At 37.1% G+C, this 23,018-nt stretch overlaps 1 protein-coding gene across 4 annotated transcripts in view; it reads left to right on the top strand.

Moving 5' to 3' along the window:
* DNAJC5B (DnaJ heat shock protein family (Hsp40) member C5 beta) overlaps positions 1-23,018 on the top strand; it is a 106,113-nt gene that overhangs the window by 53,328 nt on the left and 29,767 nt on the right. For all 4 annotated transcript variants that reach the window (XR_005794206.1, XM_040487698.1, XM_040487697.1 and 1 more), the window contains 2 exons: positions 14,229-14,442; positions 18,737-18,908. Coding sequence is in view for 3 of the 4 variants with exons in the window: in XM_040487698.1 (XP_040343632.1) it covers positions 14,229-14,442; positions 18,737-18,908 (386 nt within the window). In the remaining variant the exon portion in view is untranslated. The remainder of the gene's footprint in view (positions 1-14,228; positions 14,443-18,736; positions 18,909-23,018) is intronic.

Genomic DNA, 23,018 nt, shown 5'->3' with positions numbered 1-23,018 from the left:
GGAAGGAAGGAAGGAAGGAAGGAAGGAAGGAAGGAAGGAAGGAAGGAAGGAAGGAGAAAGACAAAGAATCATGTGTCAAGTAGAATAGCAGCAAAACTTCAAAACCAGACTTTGATGCACAGCCAAATCAACTTTGGAGCTTTTGTAAGCATACAGATGTCCCAGACCTACAAAATTAGAACCTCTAATAGTAGAGCCATGACACATGAGTTTTTAAAAACAACATCCCATTCACAGATGATTCTGAGCATCAGATGTTGAAAACTACGGATTTAACTGGCGAGCACAGGAGAAATTATAAACATACATGACTGTAGCAACACATTCAGATTGTCTACTCTGTTCCTTGTCCTTTTTATGAGAAGTGGCCCTCCTTTGGTTTATGAAGAATGAATAAAGTCTTGTCTCTGGCATGTCCACTTTACTCTCAAGTTCTTGCTCCTGGCTTCCCAGTTGTTTGTCTGCCTTATCCTTACTTGGTGTTTGACTATTTGCTTGCTTTTGCTGCACTGGTCACTTTGGATAAGATGTACTCCTTCTGCCAAACTTGGCCCCAAGGGACCCACATATGTCTGAACTACCTTGCGCAGCCCCCCAGTCAGGGCAGGAGAAGAATCAAGGAAGACATCCTGGAAACCAAAGAAAAAGAAGGTGTGGTCAACAAACCTTGTAGAAAAGTCTGATAGAATGAGGGTTAGGATGTCATGGAATGGAGAGCAAGTTGAGAACTAGAAATTAGATTACAGAAGGTTGAAGAGTAAATGATATTGAAGATGCAACCTTTTTTGTGTAAACTTTGCTTTGAAGAAGTATTATGAAGAAGGGAAGGAGGAGATAATTAACAGTCCAATAATTTGAAGGGGAGGCAAGGACATAAAAATAGGTTTCCTTTTTAAAAAATGATGGGCATGTTTTTTTGCTGAAAACAAAGAGAAATTACTGAAGGTACTGAAGTTGAGGGTAGGGATTGATGACCGATGGACCAGGATTCAGGAAGGTGCAGAGGTAGGTCCTAGAAAACACTGGAAAGGTTAATCTTAAAGAGAATAGGTTCTTCTTCCCTCCAAATAAGAAGAAGAGGAAAGATGATGCAATTGTGCAGAATTATTTCCTTCTAATGAAGCTTTCCCCTCTTTTGAAGTAGGAAATGAGGTTTCTTGTTGAGGGGTAGGGTGAGGGAATGAGGAAGAGGAATCAAGGATAAGTCATAAAAGCTGGAATATCTGCCACAGGAGACTTAAGAAGGAACTTGAGGCCAAGCAAGAGGATTGACAAGCAGAATAGAAGACCAGCTGAGGTAGAAAGTTGAAGGCCTTTATTGGCTCTAGTTTGCATGGTTGTGCAATCTTCTCCAGCAATGCTAGTCATTACAGAAATGGGAGTGGAAGCAGTTGAAGACTAGAATAATTTCTTTGAGGATATGACAGGAAATCAGAACATTTAAACAACTGAATAATTTGGTTTGAGTAGCACTCAAGTGCATGACTGCAAGGGTCAGACTGTATAGTTAAGGAAATTAAGTCAGTGAGATGTCAGTCTGGAAGAACAGGTCCTGGTAAGTTTAAAAAATGGGTTTGGTGGGGGGTCGGGCATGGGTTTAGGGGAGAACAAGAAAGTGAGCACTTAATACAAAGATGTATCTGGGACTTATACTATATATATTTTCACTGAGAAACCTAGAAGATAAAGAGACTGGGGACCCTATAAGAACTACCAGCCTGGACCACCACTGGAAATCACCAGGAACTGCTTGTAGCTTTGACACAATTCACTATGTCTGGCACTTGAGCCATCAGACAGCAGTAGGAGGGTCTACAGAGAGCAAGTGCCTGCTAAGGGCTTTGACTAGAACAAGTGGTGGGAGCTGCTGTTGGTAGGAGACAAAGTTTGTATAGCTGTTTCTTCTACATTCCAGGTCTCTCCCTTGATGATTGATCACAGTTCTGTAAAGATTGCTGGCTTAAAAAAATGCAAACATTTCCCTAAGAAACATAGTAAGATTAGAGGTCCAGAAACTTTTGTTGGAAACCTGAGCCAAATACAGAGATCTTAAGTTCTATGCAGCTCTTAGATTCTGGACAAGCTTTAGGCTGGTAAGAAAAAAATATTTTAAAAATGTAACACACAGAGATCTTAGTGGCTTGCTGAAGGTTTGAAGGCTTATAGTGGCCTACTGGTTTCAGAATATCAGGTCCTCATTCTTTAAGGCAGTACTCTTATTACTGGTGTAGATAAATACTTCTAATATTGGGCACAGTTTATCTGTGTTTGTACAAATATTCTAGTCTATTCTACCTTATTAGGGGAGGTAAAGAGCTGGCTGTTAAAATTAGCCTAAGAGTTCTGACCAGAAAACTATCTAAAACAAAGATTTATCAATTAGCATTTAAACTTTTCAAAAGTTTAAATATTTTTAACTCTCAAATTAAAAAAAATACTCAAGCATAATGCCTCATAAAGTCAAATTATTACATAGTCTAGTAAAAACTTGAGAAGATTATTGTGAAGTGATATCAATGCATTGACTGCCACTAGAGGTCAGCACTTGACTCTCCATCAGGTTTTATGTGATGGGGCGAAAAGGTCAATTCTCTAAAACAGATCATCATTTATGGTTCCTATTGTTATCTCATGCCATCTGTCTTGAATCACGAATGTGACTGAGGATCACACAGAACTAGAGAACACCCTGACAATTGCTGGGGTGAGCTGTTCTGATATTCCATCTGCAAATGTGAGGAAATCATAGGACTGTGTAATGTGGCCTTCAGAGGGCCCTGGGTGGCTTGGTGATCAAAATACTTGAATCATATACTATGGCAGCAGGTGTTTCAGAAATAATTACATGGCAGGGGTAGCACTGGCATCATTATTTGCAATTTGAAGCCAAATGGTGCCCTGAAATTGCTATTCTGTCCCTTTTGCAGGACTCTGTACTAATCCTCACCCAGTGGCTCCTCTTCCTTAAGCCCCAATAACATTCTTGTTCTGGCCTTCTTTCATCAGTAGATTGTATCAAGTTTCTTGTGGGGAGAAAAAATGTGCTGGGTACAAATGCATGAAGTGGTTGTAAAGTGTTCAAGGGATTCAGAGGTTGACCAAGAGAAAAGATATGACCATAAGTGGCAGTAACCCACAATAAGTTTTATTGGGTAGGGCTTTATTGCTTGAGAGGGGAAGATGCTCACAGCATGAAACAATCCAGAGGTTTTTAGCTAGGGAGCCACTTACAGAAGGGGAGCAAGGCAAGGGAACTCAGTGAGAAGGGAAGGTGGGGGCATTGGCAAGGGGGCTTACATGTCTAGGTGATGTCACTCAGGAGCATAGTGGGAAGTCTCTGAGCCAGACAGCTCCAGAGGGCCATGGCAGGTTGGATTCTTAGAACCTCAAGGCTCTTAAGCACATATGGAGCAAGGTCTTGCAGATATATAAAGTAGGTAGGCTCCAAATGGCTGATAATCTGCTTCTTTCAGCTATTTTTAAAATAATTAAACATGTAAAAATTTGAGTCTAGCTTTGGTGGGATTTTGAGCTAATGGGTCTCAGCTTGCAGTAAAGAAACAATGGGTCATTTACATAACAGTGGTATAGAACAGAGGCCTTAGGTAGAATTAACATATATAGTTGACCCTTGAACAACATTGGTTTGAACTGTACTGGTCCACTTTCATGTGGATTTTTTTAAGGTAAATACAGTATGGTACTATAAATGTATTTTCTCTTCCTTATGATTTTCTTAATATTTTCTTTCTCTAGTTTACTTTATTGTAAGAATATAGTATATAAGTTAATTGACTATTTACTTTATCAGTACGGCTTCTGGTCAACAGTAGGCTATTAGTAGTTAAGTTTGGGGGGAGTCAAAAGTTATATATGGATTTTTGACTGTGGGAGGTTGGCACCCCAACTCCTGCATTGTTCAAAAGGTCAACTATACTTGAAAGAGAAGAATGGAGACATAAAAGATAACCAAGAGTTTCTGGTTATCATTGACTAGGTAATTTGGGTCATTTTCCTTTCCCCTGAGAGAAACTAGAAAAACTGGATAAAAATTATCTTTTAATATATACCTCTGAAAAGCACTTGATATTAAAGAATTACTGCTGACTAGGTCATGATAAGGAAGAAGAGAAGCTGAAAGGCTGAGCAGGACTCTACAGAGAAAGGAGAAAATTTTGGGACCCTAGCCAACAAGAATGAGAATCTTGCAATTCTATTTATACTCTGAAGTGCTGCACCCCAGGACAAAGGACAAATGGAAGTAAATCATCTGTGGTTCACTATTACTTTTGTGGTCCTCTATAAACCATATTTCCTGGTATTCATGTCCTTGTATAACCCTCTTGAATCTGGGCTGGCTCTCTGATCTAATTTAACCAATAGAATGTGGCAGAAGTGATGGTGGACGTAAATCCTAAAAAGGCCTAGCAGCTTCTGCTTCTGCAATATGGTTTAAGTTAGCCACTTTTTAAGAAGTATGGATATCCTGAGATTATCATACTTTGGGGCTCCTCATTTAGCCATGTGGAGAAGCCCCATGAAGAACAGAGTTCCCAGCCAACAAGCCCTAGCTGAGCTCTCAGCCATAGCTAGTGCCAACTTACCAGCAAGTCAGTGAGGCCATCTTGAAAGCAAATCCTTCAGCTCCAATTGAGCAGTCCTAGCCAAAGCAAACAGGACTTGTATCCACTAAGTTCTGCCTAATTACAACATTGTAGGAAAATTAATAAAATTTTTGTTGCTTTAAGCTATTAAATTTCACTGTAGCTTGTTACCCAGAAGTAGATAAAGGAAAACACCAGTTTTGTATGGATTATAACTGAACTTGGAGCCACCTAGGTGACTGAAAAAATCTCAATCCCTAATATTGGATTAAGATGACCTCAGTTTAGTAAGTGCTTCCAGGCATCTGAAAATAGGAAATAAAAGTGCTCTCTGGTATAAGACAATATTCTCTTGGCAGTCCAACTATTTCTTTAAAAATTTTCCTAGTTTTATTGGGAAATAATTGGCATACATCTTTGTATAAGTTTAAGCTATATAGCATGATGGTCTGATTTACATACGTTGTGAAATGATTATTGCAACAGGCTCAACTAATATCCATCATCTCATATAGATACAAAAGAAGAAAAGAGAAAAAAATTTCTGCTTACCATAAAAAGTCTTAGGATTTACTCTTTCACAACTTTCCTACATATAATACTCTTTTTACAGTTTTAAAAATACAGTACTTGGCACACAGAGACAAGCACAGAAGTCAAGACAATATGAACAGGAATCAGCAGAAATGAGACAATAGACACAAAACCACAGACAACCTCAGGTATTAAAATTATCCAATACAGATTTTAAAATAACTATGATCAAAAAATAAAATATAAGATTGAAGATTTTCACAGAAAACTGAAAATTATAAAAAGGGATATTTCAGATTTTTTAAATGAAACATAAGTTTCACAACTAAAAAATACAGCAACCAAACTTAAGAACTCAAAGGCAGTGTTTAACAAGTTAGAGAGCTGATTGGAAGATAGACCAGAAGAAAATAGCAAGAAAGAATTACAAAAGGACAGGAAACAATGCAAGAAGATGAAACACATAGAAGAAGATCCATTAGATAAATGCAACTGGAGTCTGAAAAGAAGAGTAGAAAGAGAATAAGAGGAAACTTATTTGAAAACAATGTTTGTGAATTTTCCAGGCTCATGAACAATATCAATCCATTTATACCAGCAGCCAAATAAAAGCCAAACAGAACAAATAGAAAGAAATCTGTATCAAAGCACATTACAGGAAAACTGTTGAAAAATGATGTAAAGCTTTGATGGCCACCAGAAAAAAAAATACAAACTATCTTCAAAGAACAACAATAGACTTGTAACAGATTTTTTAACAGAAATAATGGAATCTAGAAGACACTGGACTGAGATCTTCAGTGTGAAAAAGAAAACAGTTGATAACTTACAATTCTGTATCCAAGGAAAATGCCCTTCAAAAGTGAAAGTTAAATAAAGACATTTTTAAGTTAAACAAAAATCGTAAGAATTAATTATCAGCAGATCTATACAGATATACTAAAGGGTGTTAATATGCAGGAGGAAAATAATTCCAGATGGATAGTCAGAGATGTAAGATGTTCCAATCAATGGCAACATAGTTGGAAAATATGCGAGTAAATGCACACAAACACTAATTGTGAAAAAGATCATTAAATAATAATTGTATTAAATAGCAATTCTTGAGGGACTAAGAGACTTAGAGAATTAAAATACATGCTACCAAGAACACTTATGTTAGGAGGAAAGTAATAGTGTTCATGTCCTAAGACTTTTATATTCTCTTGAAAGAAGACTAAAGTATCTTGATATTGGACTTTGATAAGGATTTTCTAAGAGGAATTTTTAAAATGTATAATTTCCAAAAGCAACCATGGAAAAAAGTAGAAAAACTATAAAGACTTAATCCAAAAGAAGGCAAAAAGGAGGAAAAAAATATTTTTATATGGGCAAAAAAAAAAATAATGATGTGGTAGATTTAACCTGAATTATATCAATAATTACATTAAAAATAAACATAGGCTAAATGCTTCATTTAAAAGAGAAAGACAGGGGCGCCTGGGTGGCGCAGTCGGTTAAGCGTCCGACTTCAGCCAGGTCACGATCTCGCGTTCCGTGAGTTCGAGCCCCGCGTCGGGCTCTGGGCTGATGGCTCAGAGCCTGGAGCCTGTTTCCGATTCTGTATCTCCCTCCCTCTCTGCCCCTCCCCCATTCATGCTCTGTCTCTCTCTGTCCCAAAAATAAATAAACGTTGAAAAAAAAAATTAAAAAAAAAAATAAATAAAATAAAAGAGAAAGATTGTCATTGTAAATTAAAAAAATAACATGGGATTCACAAAACACACATCTAATACATAAGTATACAGAAAATGTGAAAATAAAAGTAAAGAAAAATATATTCTAGGTAGATGCCTACCCAAAGAAAGCTGGTGTTGCTTATTCATATCAAAGTAATGACAAAAAGTATTACTAGAGGTGAAGAGGCATATTTCAAATGATAAAAGTTCAATTCACTAGTCATGTATAACGGTTGTTAATTTGTATGCTTCAAAAACCATGGCCTAAAATACATACAGCAACAAGTGACAACTATAAGGAGAAATATGCAAACCTGCAGCCATAGTGGGAAACATACCTTGTTTGGTAGATCAGTAAAATGGTTAAGAATATAGAAGATTTGAACAAAAAAAAATTAGCAAATAAAATCTAATACTCTCCTACAAGAACAAAGCACTCAACAGGTATGGAATATATATTCTTTAAAGTACACATGGAACATTTATAAAAATTGAACAAACATTGAGACATAGAGCAACCCTCAAATTTTGAAGGACTTAAATCAAATAAAATGTTTTCTCACAGCAATAAGATCATGATAGACAGTAAGAATAATAAGATAACTAGAAAATTCCCATGTGTTTGAAAATCGGGAGGCACAACTTAAACTAACTCATGGGTAAAATAAACCACAATTAAAATTAGAAAATATCTAGAACCAGGGGCACCTGGGTGGCTCAGTCGATTAAGCGTCCAACTTTGGTTCAGGTCATGATCTCATGGTTTATGGGTTCAAGCCCTGCATTGGGCTCTGAGCTGTCAGGTTTGGATTCTGAGCTTTTGAGCCTGCTTTGGATTCTGTGTCTCCCTCTCTCTGCCTCTACCCTGCTCATGTTTCTCTCTCTCTCTCTCTCTCTCAAAGAATAAACATTTTAAAAAAGGAAATATCTAGAACTGAATGTCACATATTAAAACTTGGGAAATGCAGTTTAAGTAGTACTTAGAAGGAAATTTATAATTAGATGCACATTTTAGAAAACTGAGTCTAGCAATAAATAAAAAATAATACAAAATGGCCAAGTTGAGTTTATCCAAGAACACAAACTTCAATTAACATTAGAAAATCAATCACATAAACAGATTGAAAGACAAAAAAAAAATGTGTCTTCTCAACAGATAAAGAAAAAGCATTTTATAAAATCTAACATCCATTCACTGTTAGTAAATTAGTAAAAGAGAAGGATGGCTGCTATAATCACTTTTATTTTTTTAACTTATTTTTATTTTTTGTATTGTTTATTTTGAAGAGAGAGAGAGACAGAGTGCAAGCAGGGGAGGAGCAGGGATAGAGGGAGACAAAGACTCTGAAGCTGGCTCCAGGCTCTGAGCTGTCAGCACAGAGCCCTCAAATTCATGAGTTGTGAGATCATGAGCTGAGCTGAAGTTGGATGCTTAACCAACTGAGCCACCCAGGCACCCCTGATACAACTGCTTTTATCTGACATCATACCCAAGGTCTTAGCCAAAACAATAATAAGAAGAAAATGTTAAATGATATAAGGACTGGAAAGGAAAGAGACAATTTTTTATATATTATATAACTGTGTATGTAGAAAATGCAAAATAATCTGTAATTTATTAACATTAATAAATAAGCTTAGGAACATCAATATATAAAAATCTCTTATATCTGCAATGAATTAAGAAAACATTTTTAAATGTCAAAACCACACACACAAAGTATAAGTTCCTAGGAATAAATCTAATAAAATATATGCAAGACATAAATGGTAAAATTATAAAACTTTGAGAATATTTCTGAATTCAGACTAAAATTGATCAATTCAACTAAATTAAAATTAAGAATTTCTGTTCATCAAAAGAGTCCATAAAGAAAATAACAACAAGTTCCCAGAATGGGAGAATATATATGTAATACATATAAGTGACAAAGGATTCATATATAGAACACATATTTTTTAAATACTACAAATTAATTTAAACATCAAACTAAACACTGGCAAAAGATTATGCACTTAAATAGAGGATATCCAAATTATAATTGCAAGAATATATATATCAGCCTCATTAGTAATTAGGAAAATACAAATGAAACTACAAAGAGATGTATAGATGTATATATGTGTATACATATGTATATATGTATGTATATACATATATATGTATGTATGTGTATATATGTATGTATATATACACATATATACATATATCTATATCCATCCAACTGTCAAACATTAAAATGTCCATCACTACCAAATGTCAGGGAGATGTGTGCACTGGGATTCCTATGTTGGTTTCTTATGTTTTCACTTGGTGTTGATTTAGTCCAAGAGGGCGCAGGAGGTCCACCAAACTTCCAATATTATGACAGCTATCAAGTTCCATTATGCAACACTTGCCATACATCTAGGGTTACTAATCTAGGGGTTGTTTTCACCTTCAAACTCTGGTTTATAGCAGTTAATTTTCCTATTTACCACCAGTCTCCTTCCCATTATAGCCAATTTTTTCTAGAAATAATTATCTGAGAATAATATTTAAGAGAATATTATCTAGAATATTTCTAGGAAGTCTATCTCTGAACTCAGATTTTGCTTTGTTTTGCTACCTGAGCTTTTTCAAACTCAGATTTTGTTTGGGTTTTTTGTTTGTTTGTTTGTTTTGTTTTGTTTTGCTATCTTTGCAGTAGATGCTAACTTTATTTTAAAGGTTCTAGGAGATGGGAAGAAATCATGCTTCGCTCTTCTTCTACTCTTTCATCTTAGGCAACAGGTAGCTTCTTCTGGGATACTGGAGGGGAAATAAACTTTGTGGCTGAGAGAGTTTAACAGAAAGTCACACTGCAGTGGAGAAATTTTGAAATAGGAAACAACAGGAGGTAATTGGAGAAAGCAGCTGAAAATATGTTGAGTGGGGAAAGGCAGCTTATAGACACAGCCATGCCAGGATGGAACTTAATTCCCTGAAGTTCAGATGCCACCCTTCCCAAACAAGGTCTCCTCTGATATTTCAACCCCATGGAGATAGATCTGGCCTAGAATTGAGGCAACATGGTCAGAATCAGGTCTTAGGTGACGTAGAGACTGGTAGAGAGTAGTAGGTAGATCTGATCTGAGTGTTAGATGTTAAGAGGAAAAGAACTGGGCAAAACATCATAATTCTTAGAAGTATGCCACTGTCTCAAAATAGGGGCCATAAGTAATTACAACTGTAAACCCCACGTTCATCTTCTCCACCACTCAACTGAATTCACTATGCATTTCAGTTTACGGTTGTCAATGGATTGCAAAGTGGAAATGAGAGGCATTGATGCTATTTCTAACATTAGTTATAGCCATACCAGATTAATTAGGTGATTAAGAGTAGAGAGAGATTTAGGATAAAAAGCACACATTCTGGTTAGAATTCTATTACTTTTTAAGTTTAAAATGAGAAATTATAAGAAAGATCTTTAAAATGAATTAGGTGAATTTTATATTTAAACGTACTCCAAGCACTTTCTTTCACCCTAAATTCCACACATGCTTCCTTGGTCTATAGGCAATTCCCAAGTGTGGGTCATTAACCAATTACTTCCTGAGCAGTTGTGTAATTTTGGTAGCTGCCTCTGCTAGCCATATTTCCCAAGGATTCCTCAGAGCCAAGAGCATCTGCCAAGAGGAGTCAAAATGCTGCTGACGACCAGGAATTGGATTTGTTACAAATGGAGATGCTCCAGCCCTCTGAATTTGCCAGTGCTATTGTTAGAGGAGTGTAATAAATGGCTGGGTGCATCTGCCCTTGTAAGCTGACAAAGATCCGAACAGCTTAAAATATGACAGGAAGCTAGGCTTCTCTGGCTAAGTCTCGGGCAGTATATAATCAGTCTACAACTGAAACCTAAAAAGAAGCAAATGTATGCAAAGAGGCACTTTGCAGGGGTTTCTTTTTTCAAGGCAGAATTAATAGCTCTTGTATCTGATTGGCTTGAATTTGATTTCTGGAACTAGTAGGGGGAAATGCTGTAAATTGTATTCGAGGGCATGGTGTGAGAATTCCAGGGATATCATGCCATTAAAATTAATGTGTTTAAAGAATCCACTTGATGTTATTTGATGATGATCATTGTATCACTGAAGTTAGAGGACTTTTTTCTTTCTTCCTTTTTTACCCCTTCTAATTTGTCAGTGGGTCATTTAAGAGAACAAACTCTAAACTTTCAGCTATTAAAAGAGAACAACATTTGTAACTGGACCTTAACAATGCTTATGGAAGGAAACTACACAAGTGATATGTATATTTTTTGTAACAAGCAAAAACAAAATAAAGAAACACCTATAATCCCAATGTGCAGCTATAAGCACTGTCAATTGTGGTCATAACCTTCCATTTTCCTCTTTCTTCTCATTTTTCTGCTTTATTTTTCCTTATACAGACATATATACCACTGTCTATGTGTATGTGTGTGTGTGTGTGTGTGTGTATCAAGGTCACCAAAAATTTCTATATCACTAAACCTAGTGATCAGTTCTTAGTCCTCATCATATATGACCTGTTAATAGTATTTGACACAAATGACCACTCTCCTCCTTGAAATACTTTGTTCACTTAGATCCCAAGACCCCATATTCTCCATATTTTTCCTTCTGCCTCATTGATCTTTCTTTCTTCGTCTCCTTTGCTTGTTCTTCCTTCTCAAAGCCCAGTTTTTGGACTTCTCTTGGACCCACTCTCTTGTGAATCTTTTCCACTTCCATAGCTCTAAATACCATCTACTTGCTGAGAACTCCCAAACATGCATCTCCTACAGTAATTCTTGCCTAAACTCCAGGCTCATATATCTCTCTTACCTCCATCTCCACTTAGAAGTCTAATAGGCATCTCAAATGTGTCTAAAATACAAACTCTAAATCCTAACAAACCATTCCGTACTGCCAAAAAAAGAAAAAAAAATTCTTGCCAACTCATTAAGTAGTAACTACAAACTGCTGTTTGCTCAGGCCAAAACTCTGGTGCCATCTCTCATTTCTTTCTTTTGTATCCCACATCCAATTCATCAGCTAGCTTTCAAAATATATCCAGAATCCAACCACTTCTCATTATATCCTCCACTACCACACTGATCAGAACCACCATGGACTTTTCCTAAAAGAGTCTCCCTGCTTTGGTCTTTGTCCTCTCCAAGAGTCAGTAATCCTTCTAAAACTAAAGTCAGATCATACCATTCTTTTTCTCAAAAAAAACCCAATGGCTTCCCACATCACCTTAAAGACCAAAAGCCAAAGTCCTTTTAAATTTTTTTTTCAACGTTTTTTATTTATTTTTGGGACAGAGAGAGACAGAGCATGAACGGGGGAGGGGCAGAGAGAGAGGGAGACACAGAATCGGAAACAGGCTCCAGGCTCTGAGCCATCAGCCCAGAGCCCGACGCGGGGCTCGAACTCACGGACTGCGAGATCGTGACCTGGCTGAAGTCGGACGCTTAACCGACTGCGCCACCGAGGCGCCCCTCAATTTACCTATTAGGGAATTACTAAGCAGAATTACTTAACTTTCTGGTGGCTAAATTTCCTCATCTGTAAAATGGGGTCATGATAATACCTATTTCATAGAGTTGTGATAAATATTAATGAATTAATATTTATAACATGCTTACAATAGTGCTAGCACATACTAAACATTATAAAAGATCTTTTAAATGACAAAATAGGCATTTTATGCTATTAGCACAAGATTTCATTATGAATTCTGCACATAAAAAAACAGATACCCCAAACATCTCTCAAAAAGCATGAAAATGTTTTAGTTAAACAAATTTAAAATGAACTATCATTGTTTTATTCTTTTTGTTTATTCTGAGTTCAGAGTTGAAATCGCTTTTACACCATGATTTACACTTTTAAGTATTTTGGTACTGATGCTGAGCTGCTTAATCACCTACTTCCTAACCAGCAGTACTTTAATTCCTAAAATATATGTGATTTTTTTTCCAGCTTATTGTATAGATTGACTTATAAAGTAGACTTTACTTTTCTGTTCTACTATGGCCTTTTATTATTGCATTAAAATGAAACCGTTTAATCTAAACCAAAATAAAAGCTTAAGGTATATTCGTACATAGAGCTATAAAGGACACAGCAGAGAGAACAAGTCACATAAAATTTCCAGTACAGAGTCATAAAATTTGTTGACTTTTTAGTGGAAAAATTACTACAGACTCAATTTTGAGCACAGCTTTAATCATTATTTAAATCTGTCTGCAAAGGGAAGTGAAGGAAATGGCCACCAGCCAGACCCTGACTATCATAGCCCAGTTCTCACATTCGTGTTATAGGTTTTTTAATACTTGAGTATAACAAGAATAAATTACCCTCAAATCTCTCTCTCTCTCTTTCTCTCTCTCTCTCTCTCTCTCTCTCTCTCTCTCTCTCTCTCTCACACACACACACACACACACACACACACACCACTGCAACACAACACATACATATATTCATCAGGAACTGATTCATGATCCACAGAGAACACAGGCCCTTTTACTCACAACTAAATTTCTACAGATTATTTGAAGTGGAAAGACCTATTTTAAAAGAAGTCAAATAGGGACACCTGGGTGGCTCACTTGGTTGAGCATCTGACTCTTCATTTCAGTTCAGATCATGACCTCACGGCTCATGCAGTCTAGCTCCATGTTGGGCTCTGCGCTGACAGCACAGAACCTGCTTTGGATCTGTCTCCCTCTCCCTCTGCCCCTCCGCTGCTTGCTCACTCTCTCTCAAAATAAATAAATTTTAAAAAAAGAAGTCAAATATACATTTGACAACAAGGAAAGTCACAGTATCTGTTCATAAAAACAAAAGGGAGTGAAAAAGGGTTTGTGGAAGATTTGTGAAAAAGGTCATAATTTTATTCAAGGGAGTATGAATCAGATTTTTTTGGACAATTTTTCATTTAACTTTTAGAATATGTGGTGTGAACTTTTGTTAATTCCAGAAACTTGTTCCAGTTCTAAATGGAATTTTGGTGTAAACTTACTCTATTGCTCTAACACTTGAAAGGCCTCTGCATATTGAAGTGGGCCACTGATCAGCTGCCAGGTGAAAATAAACTTCACATATCTGCCAACAGCAAAATGGCTCAGACTCAACAACTACGCAGCTATTGAGAATTCCTTTGAGGATGTGAGGAAAGAAACAATACTACTGTGCCTGCACATAGAAACAAGAGACAACATCTAATGGAAACTTGCTTAGTCACATCAACATTTTTGTGAAACTTATCATTTCACAGTAATTGCATGTAAAAATGATGAACAAATGAATAATGCCCCCCTAAAATGTCATTGCAATTCTTGTCAAATAATACTTTCCCTCACTTTTTTTATTTTAAAAGAAAACTGGCCTTGAAACATCATCCAGACAAGAATCCAGATGATCCAGCTGCTGCTGAAAAGTTTAAAGAAATCAACAACGCCCACACAATACTTACCGACATGTCAAAGAGAAACATATATGACAAGTATGGATCACTGGGACTCTATGTGGCTGAGCAATTTGGAGATGAAAATGTTAATACCTACTTCATGCTGTCAAGCTGGTGGGCAAAGGTAAATCAATTTTTTCTTCAAAAACAATTTCCTAGAAAAACCATGATATTATTCACTCTTTTAGGCTCTATCTCAGAGAAAACCTAAGCTTACTACATTATTAAACTCTTATAAATAAAAAGAGGTATCACTTTAATCAAAGCTATTATTTGAGGATCATTTTTTGCTTTATCTCATTAAATAATCATAAAATACAGCATGACTTAAAATACCTCTAGACATTAATTATAAATGAATTTGAGGCTTCAGGTTAATTCTGACTGCCCCCCCCTCGACCCATGACTAATTAAGAACTGACTCACTGCTCAAAAACAAAAATAATTTATTAGTGTGACAACTGCTTAGTAAGTTATTATAGGACAAATTTAGCCATGTACTTTACTATCTATAGCATAGGCTACATGAACAAACACAGTACTTGTGAGAATGTGTGGTAATTATGTCATAGGCTCACGTGCAGCCTGACTTGAAGTAGTGGAGAAGGAAATGAGGAGGAAAAAGTGAGAATTAAGTAGTGTTGAACAGGGTGTTGGAGAGACATAGAGGCAAAAGGGGAAAAAGGGATATCTGGTCAGGAAGAAGGCAACATTTTTAAGGACTTAGTACAATCAGAATTCACTTTTAACAATACATTTTGGGTGGTTTCCTAGGAATACCTGGTATATGTCTGGTGATGGTTATGCATTTGTTCATGAGTTTTAATGTCCTTACCTTTTTTTTTTTACATTTATTTATTTTTGATAGACAGAGAGAGACAGAGCACAAGTGGGGTAGGGGCAGAGAGAGAAGGAGACACAGAATATGAAGCAGGCTTCAGACTCTGAGCTGTTAGCACAGAGCCCGACGCGGGGCTCGGGCTAACAAACTGTGAGATCATGACCTGAGCTGAAGTTGGACGCTTAACTGACTGAGCTACCCAGGCACCCCCTTATCTTTTGACAAAAGCATATTTACATACAAAGCATTCATATGATCCATCAGGATATTTTTGGACAATTCATACATTTTGTGAAATCATATAAACTCTCACTCATATGAGAGGTAATTAATTTAAAAAACTGCAGATCTCCAAAAAATGGGGTTGCATGGTCAATAGGATTCTGATTGCTATTTTCTTCCACTAAAATAAATCTTGCTAAATTGAGGAGTTTTATATATGCAGAGAAAGAATATATTTTTGCACATAAGCATGGAGAGTCTATAACCTAAAGCCACATTTGTCTTCTACAGTCTCCAAAAATGTCTTCTCCTAGAGATAACTGGGATTCCCACTTGAGATCTCCTTTCTCTATTGTTGAAGACCTGGGAGAGAGACAAGTTCCTGCTGAGTGGATTTGGACCTTGGAATGAGAGTGTACATACTGACAATATCACTTATGATTGACTTAATGTTCACATAAAATGTAGGCTTTAGGGGGCTTGCCTGGGAACCTAACCTCCAGGTGTGACATTCTCTCCCTGGGAAGGTATATTGGACATTCTAGATAATTTACCCACTAATACCTGGTTGCATATTAGGGCTGGCCTGCATAAAAACAAATAGGTTTCCTTACTGAGGAAGTTGACAAAGTTGATAAAAATTCATATAGAAAAACAGACGCTGTCCAGCAGTATAAGAAATATATGAAATAATTTCTGATGTGGCTCTTTAAAAGTAAGGCCACAAAAAAATGTACCTTCTTCTGTTTATGTCAAAAGCCTAACTGCACCATGTCCATCAGAGTGGTTCAGCGCATATGATCATGTATTAAGTATGCATTAAATGAATGATTTATTGTACCACTGAAAATATGTATTTCAAAAATATTGAGCTCCTGGGGCACCTGGGTGGCTCAGTCAGTTAAGTGGCTAACTTCAGCTCAGATCATGATCTCATGGTTCATGAGTTTGGGCTTTTTGCTGTTAGCGCAGAGCCCGCTTTGGATCCTCTCTCTGCCCCTCCCCTGCTTGCACTCTTTCTCTGAAAAATAAATACACATTTAAAAAAATAAATAAATCTTACCATTAAAAAAAATAGTGGATGGAATACTACGTGGCAATGAGAAAAAATGAAATATGGCCTTTTGTAGCAACGTGGATGGAACTGGAGAGTGTGATGCTAAGTGAAATAAGCCATACAGAGAAAGACAGATACCATATGGTTTCACTCTCATGTGGATCCTGAGAAACTTAACAGGAACCCATGGGGGAGGGGAAAAAAAAAAAAAAAGAGGTTAGAGTGGGAGAGAGCCAAAGCATAAGAGACTGTTGAGAACTGAGAGCAAACTGAGGGTTGATGGGGGGTGGGAGGGAGGAGAGGGTGGGTGATGGGTATTGAGGAGGGCACCTTTTGGGATGAGCACTGGGTGTTGTATGGAAACCAATTTGACAATAAATTTCATATATAAATTAAAAAAAATGTTAAAATAAAAAAAAAATAGTGGACTCCTACTTATGCTCAGTAGTGTGCTAAGTACTATGAGTATGTAAGTCAAGGCTATTTGTGTAGCAGGCAACCAATCTAGTTGGATTAATTAAAGAACAAAACAATATATGAATTAAAGAAAATTTTCAGTGAAGAGTAAATATGGGAATTGCATGGTAAAGACATAAGAGGACAAAAGTAGGTAGAGAAAGGAGGAGCTGGTTGAGGCAATAGCTCAGGAATACTGCACAGGAAGGTTTTGGAGGCAGCTGGTGAGGACAGTGTTGCAACTTTTTTCGCAGAGTAATTTTCTTAAGTCTATGAAAATATAGAGTATCCACAGCAAAAAGATTATAGGTGCGAGAGTGTGACTAAAGCTCCCTCACTCCAAACCACTGTAGGCTCCACCCCATAATAGGGCCAGAGTCAGAAAGAAGCAGGAATGAGCCAGGTGAGCTTCATCAACATTAAAGATTTCTACCATAAGTTACTGAAGAACTGCATACACGCAAGGTGATCTTTATCCTCTTTGTTCTTTTTAGATAAAATCTGCATTCTTATTCAAAACACTTCCTATTTCAAATAACATATTTTTTACAACCATTATATGGCTGAATTAAAAAATTTGGCTTATTTTAACTTAAATTGAGGGTTGGTAGAGTTTCTTTTCATTTTAGCTATGGCAGACTTAGTAAACAAATCTTTCATATGCTTGTGGGGAAATCCTGGTTCTGCTGTTCACTAAAAGGAACAAATTATTCATCTATCTATTAATTACTTTATACATTCATTAATTCAGTAGGTATTTATTGTCTCCCACATGCCAGGTACTAAATCCTTAGGTAGGAGGGATTAAAAGATGACTAACGTATAGTTACAGCCTTCAAAACTCTCGCAGTCTAATGTGACACAGACCTGTAAACAGATAAATGTCCTAAGGTGTCAACAACATCAACAGAACCATGGGAGAAATTTCTGTGGAGTACAACTGGGGCACAAAGGAGGGAGTAATTGTTCTAGAGTGGGGGGATCAGGAAAGATGTCAGAGAGAGGATCTTTGAGATGAATCTTAAACTCAGAGTTGGCATTTGTTAGATGGCTGAAGAATGGAAGGAGCCCTCTGGGAAGATGAATCCACAAGGAGAGCAAAGCTATGGAAGGTATGGCAGGAATAGGGCTGTGCTAATTAGGGAAAGGTTTGAAGCCAGATGACCATTAATAAGGAGTTCCAGTCTTTCCTGAGAGGCAGGAAAGTTGCCGCATAGGTTCAAGAGAAATGTATTTCAGTAAGTTCCAACGACAATGTGCAGAGTAGAATAGGAGGCAAGAGTGGAGGCAGGGAGGCTAGTTAGGAGGCTACTGATGTGTTAAAGGCAGAGATAAGCAGATCTTTCTAAAGTCCTTACCAGTCAGGAGAGAGACAAGGGAGAGGGTGTAAGAGATCTTAAAGAGACTCTGGCAAGACTTAGTGACTAAGGGAAATGAGGAGGTGCGAGGGAGAGCTATCAATAGCTTATCTTTGGTGAGAATGACTCAATCCCCTTGGTTAGCTCATTTGACCTGTAGAGGTTGTCTGTTGTTTTGTTTGTTCTCCTCTTAATAATGATCACCATAGCTTATGAATAAAGAAGAAAGTATCACACCTCATTACTGTGGCTACAAGTCACTTCCTGTGAACTTGTTAGGCAAAACTTTATAAGGAATTTGTTTCCAAGGCAACTAAAAAGCTAGTTCTTGCATGGAATAAGGATGCGGGTGAATATGTGGTCCTCAGGGGGAACTGCAACATCTTCAGGTCTCTGAAGATACATGGATGCACACTTAATTTCTGGTTTCTCCCACACGCCACCATTCCTCACCCCTATTTTGGTTTGTCTCTGTTTCCCCCAGACCCTGTTTGTCATCATTGGACTCTTTACTGGCTGTTATTTTTGCTGCTGCCTATGCTGCTGTTGCAACTGCTGCTGTGGACGCTGCCGGCCCAAATCATCAGTGCCAGAAGAGGACTTTTATGTGTCCCCAGAGGATCTTGAGGAGCAGATCAAGACCGACATGGAAAAAGGTGGAGTAAGATGACAGCAGAGCTAGTGGGTGTCCCTTCACAGGCCTGACCAAGCACAAGGTCCCTGGTGATGGTTATCACTGAAGTGACAGAGATCCAACAACCCAATGAGGGGAATCCCACAGATTGTCAGCTTTTGGTACCTCTTTTGGGTGAGGATAAAGGAACAGTTACCTTTCCTGGCCACAGAGAAAAGCAGAACCTGACACCATTAGAAATAAATCACAAAATATGCTGATCACAAAGCAAAGCCAGTACAATTCATGATGTTGTTACAAGAGTGTTCAGGGAGGTTCAGGGAGGTTTGGGTGGGAATACCCAGAGATATGAGAACCAAGCCTGTTAACAAAGATCTCTATTCAAATAGAAGAAAATGGACATCAATAACCCTGGACTTTTTTCTTTTCTAATTACTCGGTAATGCGTTTTGGGTAGAGCTGGGGAAGGGTGATCTTTCTTCCCTGGAAATGAAGCTTCCTTCCAAATCCATATATTCAGAGCTAGCCTCAACCAGCATCAAGAGAAGACTGAGGGATTTTCCTGCAACCTATGACCCCTTCCTATGGGGAACACTGGGTGGCCAGTCTGGCAAATAGGTGGGTTACTGTAACAATTTTTTGTTATTGCCCTTGGAGACAAACTGTGGGCCCATGGTGAAATACAATTACCATTGTCTTTTGCCTCATTTGGGATATAAAAGGACAATTAATCTTTTATTGAGGACATACATACCAAAAAGAACAAATAAGCAGCACTACTCAAAAATGGGTTAAACAGAAATGTATAAATGTAAACCCTTCTCCATGGAAGGGCCAGTGACCTTACATAACTTGCTTAGGAATGATGATCCCATCTGCCTTTGTAAGGGAGATAAACTGTTTTAAGATCTCATTAGCTGGCTCTGTTGTCTATAGGATCTCCCATAACATCCATCAATCCAGTACAGTACTCTATCATTGACAGAGGATAGGAAGGGATGTGAGATAGGAGAGTATTGTCATCATCATCCACTGTGTCAACCTTATCTTAACTTTTCCTGTATAGTGCAGAAACCAAAACTAGGTGAATTGAACCCAGATATCCCAAATCCACTGATGCACACTTCTCTGAAAAGCCTCAAAATCTTTTCTATTTTAAATTAGATAAAAGCTCTACCAGGTCATTTCAGCAGACCTCCTTTGCAGAAGATTTCTTTTCTGGAACAGAAATTTACACTCAGTGCCAAATTCCACCCAGGTTTCCTTCCTGCAGGGTGACTAGTGATAAATCTGTGTGCCTCTCACTGTTCTTAGTTCTGACTCCCCAGAGCTACCAATTCCATTGCAGAGGTCATATTCTAGACTAAGTCTGATTGTGTTATGAAGAATCCTTAAGCAAAAGGACAAGCTTTATTCTATGGCTAAATATTTAAAAGCTCTATGCAGAGTTGATCCAGGTTTTATAGGGCCTGACACACTATTTGGGCAGTCCTCTTAAGAAAAAAAAAGCACGAAATTACAAATACAAAATTAGATCTGAAAGTGAATATTTATTTGGAATGAGAAAATGAAATCACAACAAATTTAAAAGTTTAAAAACTGAAAATATCATGTATCAGAAAATCCAGAAAAATAGCGAATAGTTTAATTAACTGCCTGACACACCTCTACAGTACTTTCTCCTTATGTTTTTGGGATGCATTCATTATTCTTTGCCTCTTCATTTAATAATAATATTGGAATGTCGTTTTCTGTAGGAAGAGTAGAAAACTAATTGTTTTTCCTCTAGCATGTTTGATCAAAATTTGTTTTCTCTCATTGGTAGAGTAGAAAAATTTCTTTTGGTTTTACAACTCACTAATAATAATGTCTACATTTTTAGGGATTGCTTTAAATTTGGGAAGACTAATCTAGTCTATTTCATATATAAGTTGTAAGATTTGGAAGAATTTTTCACAGACCACTTTTTAAGTCTGCACGTTTCCAACTTTGTTGCCTCTACATCACCTAATACTTCCAGTATCAGAGCCCCCTGGGCACATTCATATAGTGTGACATCACCTGTGGCATGGATCTTCATGTCTCCTCAGCAAGTGAACTGGCATAGGGAGCTATAGTATTTCTCGAGCCATTCCCATGCCAGTATGGCTAGCAATAATTAACTATAAACAGAGCTGCTGCAAACCACAAAAACATATCCCTCTAAGTCCAAATGAAACATCATTTAACTCTATTTCCTCTTAACTGAATCCCTCAAAACATCCATAGCCCCTCTGCTGCCACTCATTAAGAAGAAAAGTATGATGGAGGGAAAGTCAAAGTGAAAAGAGACAGTGTTTTTGCTAATTATGATTAAAATATCTTACTTTTGCAAATCTACAAAAATATAAGCACATTGCTAGGGCCCCAAAAGGCCCTTAGAAAGATTTGCACAGATAGAGGTCCATGAAGCTAAAACTCATTAACCATCCAGTAAATTTACCACTGCTCTTCAATCTAACATTTCATTACAAAAATCTATGCCTTATTTGTAGCTAGCTGCACTAGTTAATTTCAGATTTTATTCACTAATTCAGAGACTTTATGTTTACAGATAAAATAAACATTAAGACTTGTAAAGATGAAAAAGCAGATTCCATGAGAAGACTCTGCTTTCTGGACTATGATCCAATAAACATAATGTGGTATCTTCTATTCTGCAAAAGAAGGGGGGCCATTTAAAGTTGTTAAAGAAAATATTCTTGAAAGGTGCTACTAATCATGCAGATATCACGCTACTCATGAAAAATGATAGGCAGCATACATCAATATCTGAGTCCATTAGAAGGCACTGGTGAGATATTAGCACTTCAAGATTTTTTTTCAGTGATTCTGAAATTAAATGAAACATGGCAAACATTTTCTCACTTGGGGAATTATTACCTTATATTGAATCTAATCATAAAATCCTAGGATTTTAGAGGTGGAAGAAATCTGAGTAGTCAACCCTTACCTTTCCACAATTTTTTATCAGACTGCTGCCTAACCTCATTTGAAAGCTGCCAATGGTGAGGAGGTTTGGGACTTTGTATGAAAGTGAGAGATACTCAAAAATTCAACAACCACAGAAGGATTATAGAGTCAAAAGCAAGTTTATACCAACCTTCTGGCACCAGCTCTCTAAGAATAACAACATTAAAAAAATTTTTTGTGTAAATATTTATGGGTTTTGTTTTGCAAAACTCTTATCCTGGCTACATATTTTTTGCTGCTTCTTTGCATAGCAAAAATTTTGATGAAAAATTTATCAGATTTTTTAGTGGATTATGATTTTAATGTCATGTCTAAGAACTTTGAGCCTAACCTTATGTCATAAAGATTTTCTTCAATGTTCTCTTCCCCTCTTTTAAAGCTTATTTATTTTGAGAGAGAGAGGGAGCATGCACACACAGGAAAGGAGAAGAAAGAGAGGGAGAGAGAGAGAATCCCAAGCAAGCTCCTCAGGTTCCACACTGTCAGCGTAGAGCCTAATATGAAGCCTGAACCCACGAACCCATGAGATCATGACCTGAGCCAAAATCAAGAGTCAGACGCTCACCTGACTGAGCCATCCAGGCACCCCTCCAGTGTTTTCTAAAAGTGTCATAGTTTTATGTCTAACATTTAGATCTGTGACCCATTTTAAGTTCATTTTTGTTTACGGTGTAGACTTAGGTCAACTTTGGTGGGCTTTTTTGGCACATGGAGTTTAATTGTTCTAACACTATTTGTTGAAAAGATTATCCTTTCTCCATTGAATTATCTTTGTCCCTTTGTTAAAAATCAAGTGACTATATTTCTATGGGTCTATTTATTGACTCTATTCTGTTCCATTGATCTATATCTATCCCTTCACCAATAACACACGCATCTTGCTTTCTGCAACTTTAAAGTAAGTCTTAAAATCAGCTAGTGTGATTCCTCTAACTTTATTGTTTTTCAAAATTGTTTTGGTGATTCTAGTTTGGTTTCCTTTCTGTATAAATTTTAGTATCAGGTTGTCTAAATCTACAGAAAAATACCCATTTTTAAAACTAAAATTGCATGAGGAGAAAGGGAAGATGGCTGCGTAGGAGGACGCTGGGCTCACCGCGCGTCCTGCTGATCACTTAGA

Source organism: Herpailurus yagouaroundi, unplaced genomic scaffold (assembly GCF_014898765.1).
Source record: "Herpailurus yagouaroundi ecotype Mexico unplaced genomic scaffold, PumYag 165, whole genome shotgun sequence".
Taxonomy (NCBI): domain Eukaryota; kingdom Metazoa; phylum Chordata; class Mammalia; order Carnivora; family Felidae; genus Herpailurus; species Herpailurus yagouaroundi.
Note: the sequence above shows the minus strand (reverse complement) of the source record. Positions and strands in the feature narration are given on the sequence as shown.